The sequence below is a fragment of the Vanacampus margaritifer genome, chromosome 4, assembly GCF_051991255.1.
Source record: "Vanacampus margaritifer isolate UIUO_Vmar chromosome 4, RoL_Vmar_1.0, whole genome shotgun sequence".
In the NCBI taxonomy this organism is placed as follows: Eukaryota; Metazoa; Chordata; class Actinopteri; order Syngnathiformes; family Syngnathidae; genus Vanacampus; species Vanacampus margaritifer.
The window spans coordinates 3,923,774-3,940,730 of record NC_135435.1 but is presented as its reverse complement, the minus strand read 5'-3'; the positions used below and the strand labels follow the sequence as shown (position 1 = coordinate 3,940,730).

Genomic DNA, 16,957 nt, shown 5'->3' with positions numbered 1-16,957 from the left:
TCTTAGGGAGATTAAGGATTACGTTAAAAGCCAACCTCCACGTGATTTTAGGTCAATGACTAATTCCTTGAGGGTTTATCTGTCCATAGTTAACTAGACTAATCCACTAAAAATAGACCAGTTCTCTTTCTTGTGCCGAGCCAGACCACTTGAAAGCTGCAGTTCATGGATAAGCCCCCGCACCTATGGTATTTTGACTAGTTCGGATGAAGACTGTGATTCTCAATTAGTGTGCCATGAGAAATTATACAATATCAATTATTTTGACAACAAATTTTCTAATAACAAACTTTATGCTAATTTATCTATGCCAACTGCACCAATTACTACCGGCAAAACAATCAAATGTTCTTTCACTAGATGACAGAAAATACATAATTATGTATAAAAAAAAAAATATATATATATATATATATATATATATATATATAATCTGTATCCACTTTTAACTCATTCACTGACATTGACGGCTATAAACATCAAAAATTCATTTGAACTATTTCTATTAGTTAAAAAAAAAATCCACTTTTGTTAAGAGTATGAAAACCTAGCAAAAAAATATTGTACATTTAGAACAGGTATAAAATTTGTGATCAATCGTGAATTAACTAGTGTCCTCATGCGATTAATATTAAAAAAATTTATCGCCTGACGAGATGATTATTAATAATTGGGGCGTCAGAAGATAAATTTTTTTTTAATTGTAATTAATCGCATGACTTCAATAGTTAACTCACGATTAATCACAAATTTTATATCTGTTCTAAATGTACAATAAAAAAAATAGTTTTTTATACTCATGTTAACAAAAGTACAAAAAATATGTTAAACTAATAGAAATAGTTTAAAGGATTGTTTGGCGTTTATAACCGTCAATGGCAGTAAATGAGTTAATGAATCCTTTTGCTAAGTGGTGTGCCATGAGTTTTTTTTTTTGCCCATGTGAAATATGTGTCTTGGCTCAATAAAGGTTGGGAAACACTGTACTAAGCAAATAAAGCGTTAATTTGTGGCGAAGTGATTGCATGGTATATCAATCTATTAACTGATTTGCTCCCAAAAACGTTTAAATACGTTCTATTGTAAATGTTTTAAGTGTCCCAAATACATATTTATAAGTTTTTTTATGTTGATGTTTTTTTATGCTAGAGCATACAGAAGGCTTTGATGCAGCGTCTGAATTGCAGAGAACGGGTGAATAAATGGTAGTCAATACAAAAACGGCTATCAAGTGGCAGAAGAGTATAAGAGATCAACCAGGGCCATGTTGCAAACAAGCTGATTTCCCCACAGTTCTAAACAGATTTGTGAATAATGATGAAACTTAGTTATATTCTAATGTTAATTGCTGCAAAACGGAAACAGATAGAAATATACTTTTTTCCTGATGAAAGAAGAGACTCAAATCTTTCTTTTGGTAGGTTCCGTGTTTTTATAGCAATAGAACACAATATTCTGTGGGCCTTGAAAAATCTGTCAAAATCCAGTAAAACAGCCAGAAGCGAAGGGGGTTGCTTTAGTAAAAATGGCTGCAAGTGAATGAGTTAATAAATTCAGATGTTAGAGTAACCTTGACTGTGATCTCACTTGTTTATCTTAGATTCTTAGACACTGATACTCAAGGACCGGGGTTAAGAACCAGTGTCTTAGACCGACAGTAATATCAGTTGAGTTTATAGCTGGAGCTGCTCAAGGGGCAATGATTAGCCAAATTGGCAGTCAATTTTCCAAAACGATACGTCAACATCTCCATGTTGTTTACCATTCACGCAGTGTCACAAGAATTGACTGGGCCACCTGAGTCTGAGTGTTGACCACTCGTCCACACCATCCAGAAGACCGGCAGCTTGTTCACTTCCAATAGAGCTCCTCCTGTCGGCTGACTTTTGTGATAAATCAGGAAACTGGCAACCCCAAACAGCAGGATACCTGTTATCAGGATTCCAATCATGTAGAAGTCTTCCACTTCCTCGATGGACAGAATAGGACCAACTTGGCAACACTGCTAATGTGGAATTACCTCCTCTGTTGTCGGCGAGTGCTTTCAAATCTGATCATACAAAGGCTTTATAAATTTGTACAATCCAGATTTATTTCCGCTTTAAGTGTGGTCAAAATGCCATAGAAGTTGGCAGTTTCACGCAAGTCTTGGCACTGTTATTTATGTATGTTAGCAACTTAGCAGCTGCTAAATCGGCCGCAGCCGCCGTCAATTATACCGTAAATGGTGTTGGTCAGTTATTAGATTCAACAGTGTAATATATTTTTTGTGTGTGCGTTAATATGTGCATGTGTGTGTGCATATGTGCGTGCGTGTGAGTTTGTGCTCATTAATTCACCTGAAACTTATTAAAAATCCCATAACCTTCACCTAAACCAAAGACTTCAGAATCCCGCTAGTCGTGAAGTTGTCAGGAGACTTGAAGGATCAAAGAAAAGAAAGGAATGTGAAATCCAGCACCGACCAGACACCACCTACTACCCACCGGGTTACCAACCAGAATCTTTCACCATCCCCAGAAAGCTCTCAATTTTAACAAATTAGTGAGACCTGAAAAGACAAAATGAAAGACTGAAGAAAGGAAGGAAGGATAGATGAAGCAGAGTGAGATCCACAGACATCAGCCTCCACCGATTCAACGACCAGAGGAAGAAGCAGATTGTGTTTGAATTTTGGTAGATGTTGGTGTTGTAGATCTGGCATGAAAACCTCCACCAAAGAAGGGAGCCGTTGACCCTGGCCAGGACAGGGCAAGCACAATCCCCCAGGTACAATTTTAAAGTTTGTTCTTGTTTATTTGAAATATTTTTTAGTGTACTTGAAGGTATGGCAAAATACGAGTTCCAATTAATCCACAACATTTGTCTTTTACATGCTCGGTTGTATTGCATTTAAGCATCATCTCTCAAAAATATAGGGAAGGGCGAGTACCGATATCCAGCTTGATTTCAAGGTATCGGTACTCGCGACAGTGGCCGATAGCAGTATCAGGAGCTCTCTTGTGGCCGTTTTCCAATCAGGAACTAGAAAATGGAAGAATATAAAATTGGCATTAATTCCATGCAATATTAAGGGCAAATACTATATTGGGATGTATAGGACTTTCCTTAAAATTAACTGCCATTGTTTTAGGGAGAGGGAAACTTTATGTATCAAAACTACTAGTGGTTTTAGTACTTGGTATCAGTGACTATTTAAGAGTTGAGTACTTGTACTGGTAGCGGTCTGAAAAAATGTGGTATCGAACATCTCAAAAAAAAATAAAACAAAATAAAAAATATACAATGAAATGATTTGATCCGAGTGACAAATTAATCAAATCCCATTCTTATTTCAACTCTTGAAAAATAGTCAGCATTTCTTTCAGAAATTGTGTAAAGATGCTGAGAGATGATTGAAATAAATGATGACCATTATACTGGTAAGTAAGTGAAGTAATTTGATTTCCAAAAAGTCACATCCTTAACAGGTTATGGGCAGTAAAGGATGACATCAGAGCATTGTAAGTTTATTTCAATATTTCTTACAATAAATTTCTTACACATGACATAGCTTTTTGTTTCACAATGTTGCATCTAGGAGAAAAGTTCCAATATACTGACCTTAGAAAACATTTTGGGTAAGAAATTTAAAATGAGTACCCACCTGCCAAAATTGGAAGATATTGTGCTTTTATTTAATTTTCATTAGCAATGATCATATTAGACTCAATATGTTTTGCCGTGTAATAGCTTCCTCTTTGTGGTTACAAAATTAAAGCTAAAACTACAAGTAAACGGTGAACAGGGATTTTGTATATATATATATATATATATAAATTACATCCACGCAAACAGTATGTGATGAAACTCTGTAGACATTAAAATTAATTTAATGCAAATGTTTAATGATTAAAAACAGTTTCCACAACACACATGCTTTTACAAATATGGGTTTGTGTGGCAATGGCCTAGATACCCACCATACATAGATTGTCACAGCAGAGGTAGTTGGGGAGAATAGCCCTGGAGGTATTGACCAAAAAATAAAAAAAATACTTGAGGTAGGTAGCTGAGGTCAATCAGTATACACTATATTTTTCACACAATCAACATTTTCTTCACTCTTCAAATTGTTTGAGAACTCAAACACAATCATTTTTTGAGGTAGTTTGCAAGATAAAGCACATGCTTCATGTCATTCATGCTAGGTTCAATATCCACGACTAAATTTTCCGCTTTTTATATCACTTAGCCTGATGTAGTTGGGGCAGGTTTGAATCAGTCATTGCTTATTTAAGGTGAGAGACAGGACTGATCACCAACCAATCAAAAACAGACAATCATTCATTCACACCTAAGGGTGATTTAGGGTCTTCAATAAACCAAACATTCACTTCATGGCTTTGGAATGTGAGAGGATGAACAGTTTTGCTACTATTTTCCTGTGAGGTATGTATTTGTACCACTTGTTTAGTGATCCTATGAGAACTTCACTTTACTAAAAATACTGTTCATCAAAATAATGCTCTACGAAGTAGGTAGTAGAAACGCAATGTGTGTAATTAGAACAATGAAAATAATTTACAGTAATGTGTAATTAAAGTTAAATTTTACAAAATAAATTATAGTGTAAGATAAGTTTCTAATCGCTTCGAGGTAGTTGGTATTTATTTCCATAGAACATCAACTTAATACTCTTAATATGTATAACCACATAATTAGTCATAATGACTGCATATACTGACATGTCAGTGCTCTGGTTTCAACAGCAAACTTCCTCCCCATATTGGGCTCACTGAGCTCGCTGCCAAGTCGGGATTGCAGCAAAAATTCTGACCTTCAAACCAGCAGCCCAAATTACAGCAAAACTGAGGCCATAAAAAGGTTGACTGCCCTTCAGCTTCAAATCAGAAGAAGCTCAACATAGAAAGAGCAGACAAAGTCAAGGTATGAAGACAGCTCATCTGTCACTCTTGAACCAAAGCTGAGGATCCCCCCACTAAGATCATGGCAGTTTGCCACAATTTTGGATGACCCAGCTTGAGGCGTTGACGTCCAATTTGAACAGGTTCATCACCCATTCATCCTTCTGAGCTCCCGCCATGAACTCTGATAAGGATATCTGACCTGCGTGACACAAGCATAAGCACATACGTGACTTAAATTCAATGAAGTCTCTTCCATTGTCATAACCTAAGACTGAGAAAGTACTTGATCTTCTATTTTATATAAAGGCTGAATTTTAACCAGAGAAAATCGGCACATTACAAGAATATTTTACTTAAGTGACGTATATCCTAATGCTAATGATCCTTGAATACTAGAATTTACTGTATGATAATAGGTAATAGATTATTATTGGCTGGGGGAAATTTTAGATTTCTACGGCATTATTCTCAGTGCCCTCTCAACAGTGACTCTGGATGCCCTTGTAACCCCCGGGCCCCACTCCAAATGAAGATTACATAATAGTATTATTTTATAATTTTCTGATGTTGCACCGAACCAAAAGGCGACGCTAATGCTAAATAGGATTCTTTAGTGCATTGTATCAATGAAAATAGCAATCAGGGCCTTTTTTGGATTTGCGTTGTTTGAATGTGTGTAGCTGAATGTTTTTTTTAAACAGTGCAAGAGAGAGAGAGAGAGAGAGATGCTTTCTTTTGTTAGAGTGGTTAGTCGTAGTAGTTTTATTGTTCAATAGGAATGACAAATTTAAAAAAGAACCAGTTCAGGGTGTGCCCCGCCTCCCGCCCATTAATAGCTGGGATAGGCTCCAGCATGCCTGCAACCCTGATGAGGATAAGCTGTTCGGAAAATGGATAGATGGATGGATGGATGGATGGATTTTGATTTGGGTCTTTTGGGCCCTGGGTAAATGAGCCCCTCTGATAAAACATTGAGTAAAATTGGCTTACTACTTGTGTTGATAATGACATATTTAACACATTTTCCATGTTCAAATTTAATGTGCATAATAACAATTGTTTATGAGCAAACTGCAGTTTTAAGCAAATGTTATGAACACCAGTAGGTATGCATTTTCATAAAATGTATAATATGAAAGTGTTGGCTTTGGATCAAAATGAGCCACTGGAACGTTGAAGGTGCTCAATCAAACAAAAGCTTTGTTACCATGGTTCAAGTATACTTAGATAAATACCCTTACCAAAAAGTAATATACTCTACGTACATAATATGGAGTATACTTAAGTATACCTACGTTTATTTTTTTTAGTGTACTTATTCTTGTACTAAAAGTAAACTTTAAGTAAACTCCCTTGGGACTAAATTGGCGCATTTTTGTACACCTATACCTTATAAAATATCAAAGTATACTTTATAGTATATTTAAGTACATACTTGATACTTGAAAGTACATTTTGTGGTATACTTATGTCCACAGTTTAATTGACAGCAAAAAGCCCAGTAATGAATTGGCAGTGATCGAACCAGATAACTCTGGGACCAAAGGTAGCGAACTTAACATCTAGTCTATCCAGCCACATGATATTCCCGGCTTTATAAATAAATGTAACCTATAATTTTGGTCCGTTATTAACAGCGAGTGCCTTCCAAGTATATACTACAGTATGTAAACTTGTAGTATATGTTTCGGTATACTTACAAGTACACTTAACACTTACTTGGTGGAGTATACTTCCAAAAAGTACTCTCCTAATTTTGAGTATACTTCAAGTATAATGTACTTAAATATACTTCTGTTTGGTAAGGGTATTTCAAATGTAATTATTATTTTTTGTATTCATTTGCTTTTGTGTGTAATGTGCTCCTCAAGACTGCTTCCTTATACTTGTTTGCTCAGATATTTATTCATTATAGATTTTAAAAAATAAAAAAATAAAAAATAAATAAGACACCACCACCACAAGATACACCACCACAGTATGCATAATCACATTTTCTAATGAGAGTGATTCTTTACCATCGTTATTCTGGTCAACCAGTTCAAAGATTCTGTCGCATATTTCAGACGGCGTCAAATCAACATCAGCTGTCTGGAGCTTGATTTTGTAGAGAATCTGAGTGATATGTAAAATGGGTCACACACACAAGCATACTTTACAGAAAATATGTTTTATAATAACTGTTGCTTTTCAGAAGTTTCGCAATGTTGTAAAAACAAGGCAAATACAGTATTATGTTATAGCAAGGTTAAAGCATTCAGAGCCATTTATGTCAGGTAAGTCCGTTTGCATGGTGGTGGGCTAATTTGACTTGGGCTTAGAAGCTTACTGTAAAGTCCAGCCAGATATAGCAGGACCTAACCTACCTTCTCATCCAATAAAGTGAAGCAGCCATTACAGGTACTATATGTGGCCTTGCAGCCCTAAGCTGTTTAGTGCACTTCAATAAACACTCTGGAAACATTACGAAACATTTTCATCATGAAAAAGCGCAAAATGAAAAAAAATATTTGAAGGAATCATTCAATGACAAAACACAGGGGTGGTTAGGGTGCGAGTTGGCTTACCCTTATTATCCGTTTCACCTCTTGCCGGTCTAATTTTCCATTTCCATCCTTGTCATACATCTTGAAAGACCACTTGAGCCTATCCTCAAGGTTTCCTCTTAAGATCAAATGAAGCGCTGCAACATACTCCATGAAATCAAGTGCATTGTCCTGTGATCAAAACAGACATTTACAAAGTGTGTTACCCAAGATTATTACAATTCATTGCTTTGCTCAGTCACTCATTTTACCTTATTGGTGTCAAATGAGTGGAATATTGTTTCAATGAAGAGCGACTCTTCTGCAGAGGTGCTGGGTACTCCAAAGATCCTCTTAAACTCATGTAAATGTAAAGCACCACTTGGACACTCCTTCATAAAAATTATGCACAGCTCCTGAATCTGTGCTAAATCAATCTCCTCACTGTGGCTTTCCTCCTGTCCCATAGCCCTCACTTGCCTTGAAAACAAAAACAAAACAAAGCCTGCTGAAATTGCTAAGATGTTTCCATGTCACAAAGACATGGACTACAACAGTCAGTCAAACAGCATGTCCAGCTTCTGTCTTAGCAAGTAGCAGGAAGGTAGTCTTAAGAGGACAAGAGGATTAACTCACTGACCAATTGACTTGAACGGTGCCTGACAAGATGTATGCTGGGAAGTCTGCCCATTCACGTCCCAAGCTTAGCAAAATATGTCAATATAAACCACGACATTGCTTTTCTCTGTTATTGGATACAAGTGTAGTGTATTTACAATCAGGTGGGGGCGGGGGCAAGTGGTGGTGTTCAGCGGTGAGGTGACATTGGGTGGCGGGGGATAGGCTGGGGTGCTGACTGAAGTCCTACGTCTGCAATTGGCACCGCGCACCACAAAACACTTCAAATCATACTCACTGTTCACCGGTATTATGTTATGTTACCGTGAATGTCATATTATCTTTACAAATGCTACAGTTATCCAAATATCCTGAAAATCGCAAAAAAAATTGTGGATCTCAAAAACACGTGAAAATCACAAATTTATTTGTGTGAATATTTTTTGGACGAATCTCTCCCCATAATCGAGGTGACATCATCAGGTAACGGCTGTTGGAGACTGGTGTACCTCAAATGGAATGGCATGCACTTTCTCCAGATCGGAATTCTAATGAAAACGTGTGGGATCAGCTGAGTCGCCGACCGTGTTGAGGCTGGAAACTCTGCACCCCAGAAACTCAATGACCTGAGAACTGCACTTCACAAGAGTGGGATGCCATGCCTCAGCAGACAATAAGTTGACTTGTGAACAGCATGAGTTGTGGTGTTCCCACTATTGTTAACTTTTCTTTCAATGAATTGTTTGAAATGAGGAAATCAACAGTGCATCCTCCTACTTAAAAATTCTACTTTCATGATATGATATCACTGTTGCGTGAACTTTTTGTATTCACCTGAAATCCAAATATCTCTAAATTTTTGTGAGTAGTGTACATCCAGCATTGTTAGTTTTGGTCATAGCACAGTACTGCTTTTATTGCCTATATAGGGCAAAACAATGAAAAAAAAAAGAACTATAAAAAATGTATTCATAAATGACTTAGTTATCACACCTCAAAACACTTGAAATTTTTGTAAAAACAAAAAAAAGTGTTTCGGGTTACATTATTTATTACTACACAATTAAATTAAGTCTTTTATCCGCATTATATTCGTATCCAGAAAAAATCAATTATTCTTACCAGATACGCCTGTTCGAATATCCGGTTCAGCTCTAATGATTTGCATCTTAAACCTATATTAAATTTAATACACTTTACAGAAAACATATTTAATGTTGAAACTGAGTAAAGTTATTGTGTTTTGCAAATACTTGAATTTGATACCTGGAAGACATTCCAAAAAAACTGGAACAGAGGCAACAAAATACTGGGAAAGTTAGAGGAATGGTCCAAAAATAAAAAATAAAGATTCTCCAATTTAAAATATTGCACAGGTGAACAGGTTTATTGTAAATAGGAGGGTGTCCTGACTGGATATAAAATGAGCTCAGTCGTTCACAAGCAAGGATGAGGTGAGGTTTACTACTTTGTGAATAACTGCATGAGCAAATAGTCCAAAAGATTCAGAACATTTCTCAACATCCAAATCCAAGGAATTGAGGTTTTTCATAATCTATAGTCCATAGTGTCATCAAAAGTTTCAGAGAATCTAGAGAAATCGCTGCACAACATTAAATGCCCCCTGACCATCGATGACCAGCGCAGGCAGACAGATTCTGCGCTCCGCGGATGTGTGGTGGATGTCATCGTATTTCATTCATAAATATGACAACATCGTCAATCAAGCCCTCTGAATCAGTGTAGGAGTCAATTAAATACATATATTTTACAAAAAAATGTCAAGTTGTTATTGTTGTGGACCCAAGTGCAAATAAGCAAGGTAGCAAGCAGACAATCAGAGAATGCAGGAGCGCTGCTATGATATTTCGGGATTTATCCCCCAAAATTATTTTTGGTGCTCTTTAGTGGAGGGATCCGCAAAAGCATTTTCAAAAAAAGAGAGTAACTGAGGCACTCAAAGGTGTTTCAAGTAAAAGGCCTTTATTGTCGCATGGCCAGTTGATTAAAAATTGCCAACGCGTTTTGGCCTTGGTAGGCCTTCGTCGGGGCAAGCTGAAAAGGACTGTCATACAACTGCTTATATAGAAGTTAGTCACATGTTCACAGTGGGATGGACACACAGTCAGCTGGTACTCATCATCCAATCAGCAAGCAACAATCAGCAATATTTTTTAAAAGTCAATAATTAAAAAATGAAACACAATATATGATTTACAATATATAATATACAATTATTTACAATATCTTTTTCAGAAGAGATCTTAAAGAAAAGGAATGAAATCCAGTTCACCATTCAGACCAGGAAACTTCGTGGCTCTTAAAGTGTAGATCCAAAAAGACTCTCTGTGCAGGAGTCTTTTTAATCTCCTCCCCTTATAGACTCAGGTATATGCTCTATACCATAGGCTTCCAAAGTTTTATTGCAATGATTTATAATGCAGTGCCATAGGGTATAGAGCATTGCCAGTTCTTATAGATTGTTTGTGCTCGGCAAGTCTGGATTTAAAACGGCCACAAGGGCATTCAAGTTTATAGACCACATACGTAGTGTAACAGTTGATAAACTCATTTATATTATTGTGTTTTTGATTTAATGTATTTGTAAAAATATTGGTAGTCTTTATGGTGTCACAATGCACACAGTTGCCGCATCTAAAGTTTCCCATTGTTTTACTGAGCCAAGTCTTTTTTTGCAATGACTAGTTGACTAGTTTATTGCTAAGGATGGGGGGCCTTTCCAGAAGCTGACTGGAGTATATGGAAGTATTTCTCTGAGTAATTTGTAAGTTGTAAAGATACTCCAATTGTTTTTTTTATTATATGTTTAATTTTGTTGGCTTCGGAGGTATAAAGTGTTACAAAATACACTTGATTTTTACTTTATTAGTTTTTTTGTTTTAAAATCAGCAAATCATTTCGATTTTGACTTCTAGCTTTCTGATGAGCTGTGGAAATAGTTTCATTTTTGTATCCTCTGCTTATGAATCGTTGTTCCATAACTTGTGCATGATGGTCAAAATGAGTGTTATCATCACATATTCTTCTCAGTCGCTGAAATTGACTATAAGGGATGTTTTTTTAGTAGCCATGGGGGGTGGTGACTATCAGCTCTCAAGATTGTATTACGGTCAGTAGATTTTCTATAGATTATAGTATGAAGATCTTCTTTATCATCTTTATAGATTTTTAAATCAAGAAATGTGATTTCTGTCACAGAAAATTCTAGACTCAAATTAGGATTTGTGTTTGTATTATTAAAATAGCCATGAAATTGAGTCAATTCCTCTTCTGATCCAGACCAAAACAGCAGCACGCCATCAATATAGCGTCCCCACCATACTATATGATCAAGAAACATATTGGAATTGGAATAAATACATTTCTCTTCCCAAAAACCCAAATATAGATTTGCATAATTAGGTGCAAAGCAAGCTCACATTGCTGTACCTTTCTGTTGTTTACACATTTGGTTGAGAAACAGAAAAACATTGTTGTCTTAACCCCTGGGCGTTATTATAGCTTGATTAAGTTCTTGTAATTTGTGCCAAAATCTGGCATTTCCTTTGAAGTGACATAACTTAGTCATTTATGAATATTTTTTTCACTTTCAACTGCTCAAAATGTTCAGTGGCATCAGACCTATCTATACATATATAGTTTTTTTTTTTGTTTTTTTGTTTTTTAATGCCCTCTATGGACAATAATAGCAGTATTATGCTAACAGCAAAATTAACTATGCTGTATATATATATATATATATATATGTAAAATAAAGGTCTAATTTGAATATTTCATATGACATATTTAGAGGCTTGAATAAGTCCATAAGTCATAACAAAATATTTTTTTCTGCATGCCCAGTTTTCATATAATGGCAGTTTTCCGAATAGCACAAAACTCTTGTAATTTTGCCAAAATCAGGCATTTCCTTTGAAGTGAGATAACTTAGTCATTTATGAATATTTTTTTCACTTTCAACCGCTCAAAATGTTCAGTGGCATCAGACCTATCTATACATATATAGTTTTTATTTTATTTTATTTTTTTAATGCCCCCATGGACAATAATAGCAGTATTATGCTAATAGCAAGACTAACTATGCTGTAAATATATATAAAATAAAAGTCTAATTTGAATATTTCAAATGACATATTTAGAGGCTTGAATAAGTCCATAAGTCATAACAATATAATTTTTTATGCATGCCCAGTTTTCACACAATGGCAGTTTTCTGAATAAAACAAAGTTCTTGTAATTTTGCCGAAATCTGGCATTTCCTTTGAAGTGACATAACTTAGTCATTTATGAATATTTTTTTCACTTTCAACTGCTCAAAATGTTCAGTGGCATCAGACCTATCTATACAGATATAGTTTATTTTATTTTTTAATTTTTTAATGCCCCCAATGGACAATAATAGCATTATTATGCTAACAGCAAAACTAACTATGCTGTATATATATATTATGGATATATATAAATCAAAGTAAAATATTTCATATGACATAATTAGATACTTGAATAAGTCAATAAGTCGTAACAAGATAATTTTTTTCTTTAGAACAAGAAGGTCAGTCACAATAACTGATTTTGATGACAGAATTTATGAGTAACACTTTAGAACAAATATGCAGAATTCATGAACATGAAACACCAGTTACTGAAACGAAGAACTACTACTAACTAAACACCAGAACTACTTTTTTTTTTCATTTAACATTTCATGCAATGGGGCTTGATGTGTTTTTTGCAAATGTTACTTCCACATTTTGCGCAAACGTTTGAAGCCCGAAGTGGCTTTGTGCAAAGGCCACATTGTTGGCGCTTAGACAGGGCTCCAGCATGCTGCTCCGCCTGCTCCACCAAGCCTTCGGCAGAAGGCTTTGCTTCCTTTTTCAAAATTTCAGGCCAAATTAAAGCCTTGCCTAGCTCCTCAAGGAAGAGCTGCCGCCTGTAGCTTTTCTTCTGTTTCCATTCAGGGTAAATCACGGTAAAAAGCACAAATGCATTGAAGCAAGAAATGTCCAGCATGTGATAGAAAACACACATGGGCCACCTCTGTGCCCGCCGGCGGCAGGAGTATGTGCCCTGAGGAGTCTGTCATCAAACCTAATTGTCCGGTTGATTTGGCAGAAGCGTCCATGGGCCATAGTTTTTGAAAATATGGACCGTCCACTATCTTTATCCCATAAACTGATCGTTGACTCATGCTTGGATTTGTATAACCCTGCCAGAATCAGCAGCCCCAAGTAAGCATGCAGCTCGCTGACAGTCAGTGTGCTCCAAGAAGTGACTGACCTGAGCCCATGGAGGTTTGTCATGTCCAAAATTCGCTGGATGATGTCCTCATTGAAAAATAAATCAAACGCAGTTTCAGGGCTGCTGATTCTGGCAACTGCGTAGAGTGTTGGCCCGGGATTAGGAATGGAAGGGGGGACATAATGTCCGTCGTGTTCATCTCGGCCCCCCTCCTCCTCGCTCTCACCTCCGCTATCATCTGTGTCCACTTTCCACTCCTCGTTATGCTCATCGTCGTAATCTTCGTCATCATCCTCTTCCTCCTCCGGCATCCAAAGTCCAAGAGGAGACTCTGTAACCTCTTCCGAGCTCTCCGAACTAACGTCCGACTTAAATTCTTCTTCGGAATCAGAACTTTCTAAAACGAGCTGAATCGCGTCCTTCAATCCCATTTTCTCTCCATTCTTCTCGCCATTTTCTCTACCAGTTGTGTTGAAAGAAATGCAAAGTAGTGATCATCACGAGAACAACAATCTCAAAAATGACCAGAACCAATAAGAGTAAAGAAATTCAAACACTCAAACAGTAAGAGTTGAAATTCAAACAATAACAATAAACAAGTGCATTTTTTTTTTTGCATCTGTGGACGGTACTTTTGCATTTTCTTGTGCACACCTGCAAATATGCATGCCAAAATAGACTGAAAGTGAGCTCAGACACATCAACACTAAACTTTTTTGTAATTCCAACCGTTTTTATCACATTCATTTTGACCAATCTGCAGCGGGCTTTGCACAAGCAAATTCATTTATTAGCCTATGGTGTCACCTGGTGTATTTTGGGTGTTAACACTCTAAACACACAAATTCCTCCATTTTCATGTTTATGACTCGTCAAAGAAGCGATTGCATCAGTAATCACGGAGAATGCATTATAACAGATCAGGTTTACAGCATATCAAAAACTGTGATTTATAACGGGAGTCAATGAGCCAAAATCCGGCATTATTACAACAACTTCGTGTGAATCTCCTCCTCTTGTTTGGTAATAGTTATAAATTACAGCATGGCGCCAATTTGAACTTCTACATGTTTTAACAATCCTGATGAAATTTCAGGTCCCTAGTGTATTTTTTTCAAATGCTTTTTCTTTGATGAAAAACAGAAAAACTGCCAGAAAATGGACAAATAACGCCCAGGGTTTAAGTCCATTTTGTTAGTTTCACGATAAATCCAGCAGGAGATCTTCTTTCTAAATAATGTGTAAGGGCCATTAGTCCCTCCTCATGTGCAATATTGGTATAGAGTGAGTCAAAATCCATAGTAACCAAATATCCAGGGCCAATGTTCTTTATTTCCTTCAGTTTATTCAAAATGTATGTGCTGTCCTGAATGAAGGATGGTAAAGAAGATACCAAGCTTTTAATGTGAAAATAAATGTATTTTGACAATGGTTCAGTCAGGGACTCATTACCACTAATTATAGATCTGCCGGGTGGACTTTGTAAGTTCTTATGAATCTTGGGGAGCATATAAAATACAGGAACAGGAATGGATTTTCACAAAAAAGAAAATCATATTCATGCTGTGTTATCCAGTCTTCATTTTTGGCATGTAAGTTAAAAAATGTCAGATTGAAGTTGGAAGTTGAAATAAGACAGTCCTTTTTCTTTGTATTGTCTTGTTGTAAGACTGTTCAAGTTGTTTTCCATTTGTAGACTTTACCTTCCTTATAGTCAGGTTGATCTCATTTGAACTTAGCTAATTTAGCTTGTGTAATTTCTCTTTGCAATTTAGCCAGTCCTTCTTTTATTTCTCTTTCAAAAGAAATCTGTTGTTCGTAGAAGTGCAAAGCTATTTCTTCTTTCAACTGAGCCATTTCATTTTGTGTTGAACTTTGTTGTTTATTTGCCTCCTTAATTAGCAGGAGAATAAAGTCCAGAGAGCATTTATTCAAAATGGCTTCCCACTTGTTCTTAAATTCATCATCATCTGCATCAAATGATGGGGATTTCTTGATTCTTAGTCCCAGTGGTATCATCCCTTCACGCTATTAGTCAGTCAATGTAGTCATCTGAAGCTGTAACTTCCTTTTTTTTTTCAGAAGCTTTCTCCAGATTTAGAAAGAGTGTTTTGGCATGATGTTTCTTCAGGGGACTTTCACTCAACCAAGTGTCAGGAATAATAGTGTTCTCGCCTTCTTCTTTTGAGTAGAAGTGGTTTGTAGCCATTTTTGACCAAATGGTAAATAATTCCAACGTTTAATGAACGGAGCAGCTCCAGCTGAGGGTGATCCCTTCATTACCTTTGAGTGCAAACAATCAGAGCATGCAGGAGATTTGCTAGGATTCTGCGCTCCGCTGATGTGTGGTGGATGTCATTGTATTTCAGTCATAAATATGACAACATCGGCCATCAAGCCCTCTGGTAGGAGTTAATTAATTACATATATTTTACAAAAAAATTGTCAAATTGTTATTGTGGTGGACCCAAGTGCAGGTAAGCAAGGTGGCAAGCAGGTCGTAGAAAAAACACACACACTTTATTATAAAAAAAATAGATAAAATAAAATAAAGGTATTTGGATGAATTAATAAAAGAAGCTTAATTAACAAAATGCCACAATAACAGGGAGAAGTTAACTAACCCAAACACTAGTATGAACAAAACTAAAGTAGAACTGAGGGTGCAAGCCAACACACAGGAAACACGACATGGCAAGGACATAACACGGACAATGAACTGACAAGCACTGAAAGAAAGCTGGCAACTAAGGCCCCGCCCACACGAAAGCCCGTTTCAATGTATTTGCACAAGTTTCTTACCGTTTGGGCAGTTCGTCCACATGGCAGCACCGTTTCGGAGCTTGAAACCTTTGAAAACTTTTGGAACCGGGCTAAAAAGTGAAAAGTTTTCAAAACACCATGGCCTACCCTCCTCTGCCTCTAATTGGCTGGTACCCCCTGCCTACGCTAATTAGATTGCCTGACTTTTGGCACGAGGACTGACGAAGCAATTGGAGGCAGAGTAGGACGGGTAATCCTTCAAATGCTCCCCTAAGCCACAATGGCGACCCAGAAATTTAGCTCAGACGATCTGATTTGCCCTCGTATACAGGATACTTGATCGCGATGTGAGGTGGACGCTGCTGGTTACACACTAATTACCGGTACATGCTCTATAGTTAGTTTTATAGTACCTAAGATGGTCCTTAATTTTTAAGTACTGGTAAATTAAAACACAAGAATGGGGACAAAGCAATACTGAGGTCTAACCAGATTGTTTTCCCCTTTTTTTGTTGTTCACTAATATTGTAATTTGTTTTATAACATATACTTTATGTTTGCTTAATTAATCATGCTGAATACATTTTACATTATTTCAAGCTGCTTGTGTTACCAAACTGTTCTTAACAAGTCATGGTAATTTTATTACTTTGAGTGAGTACAAATGACAGATTTTTAATGTCACCGTTTCTAAAGGAGGATGTTTTTCCGGACTACTAAAAAAATGCTGAAAATTGAGAGTATACCCGCTTCTCCAGGGACCACTTCACCACTGCCCCCAAGCCCCTGCTTCAACTCACCTGCAACTGCAATGAGGAAACACTATACAATAGGATGGATGGATGGATTGAGATAAACATAATGATTGACAACAATGAC

At 36.6% G+C, this 16,957-nt stretch overlaps 1 protein-coding gene across 1 annotated transcript; it reads right to left on the bottom strand.

The window, feature by feature from the left end:
* Positions 1 to 3,493: 3,493 nt before the first annotated feature.
* Positions 3,494 to 8,008, bottom strand: guca1g (guanylate cyclase activator 1g). The gene is made up of 4 exons (XM_077564869.1): positions 7,708 to 8,008; positions 7,478 to 7,627; positions 6,929 to 7,025; positions 3,494 to 5,109 (listed from the first exon to the last, which is right to left on the bottom strand). Exons 1-4 carry the CDS (start codon positions 7,900 to 7,902, stop codon positions 4,988 to 4,990), a joined length of 564 nt encoding a protein of 187 aa, XP_077420995.1. The 5' UTR covers positions 7,903 to 8,008; the 3' UTR covers positions 3,494 to 4,987.
* Between the last annotated feature and the right edge of the window lie 8,949 nt (positions 8,009 to 16,957).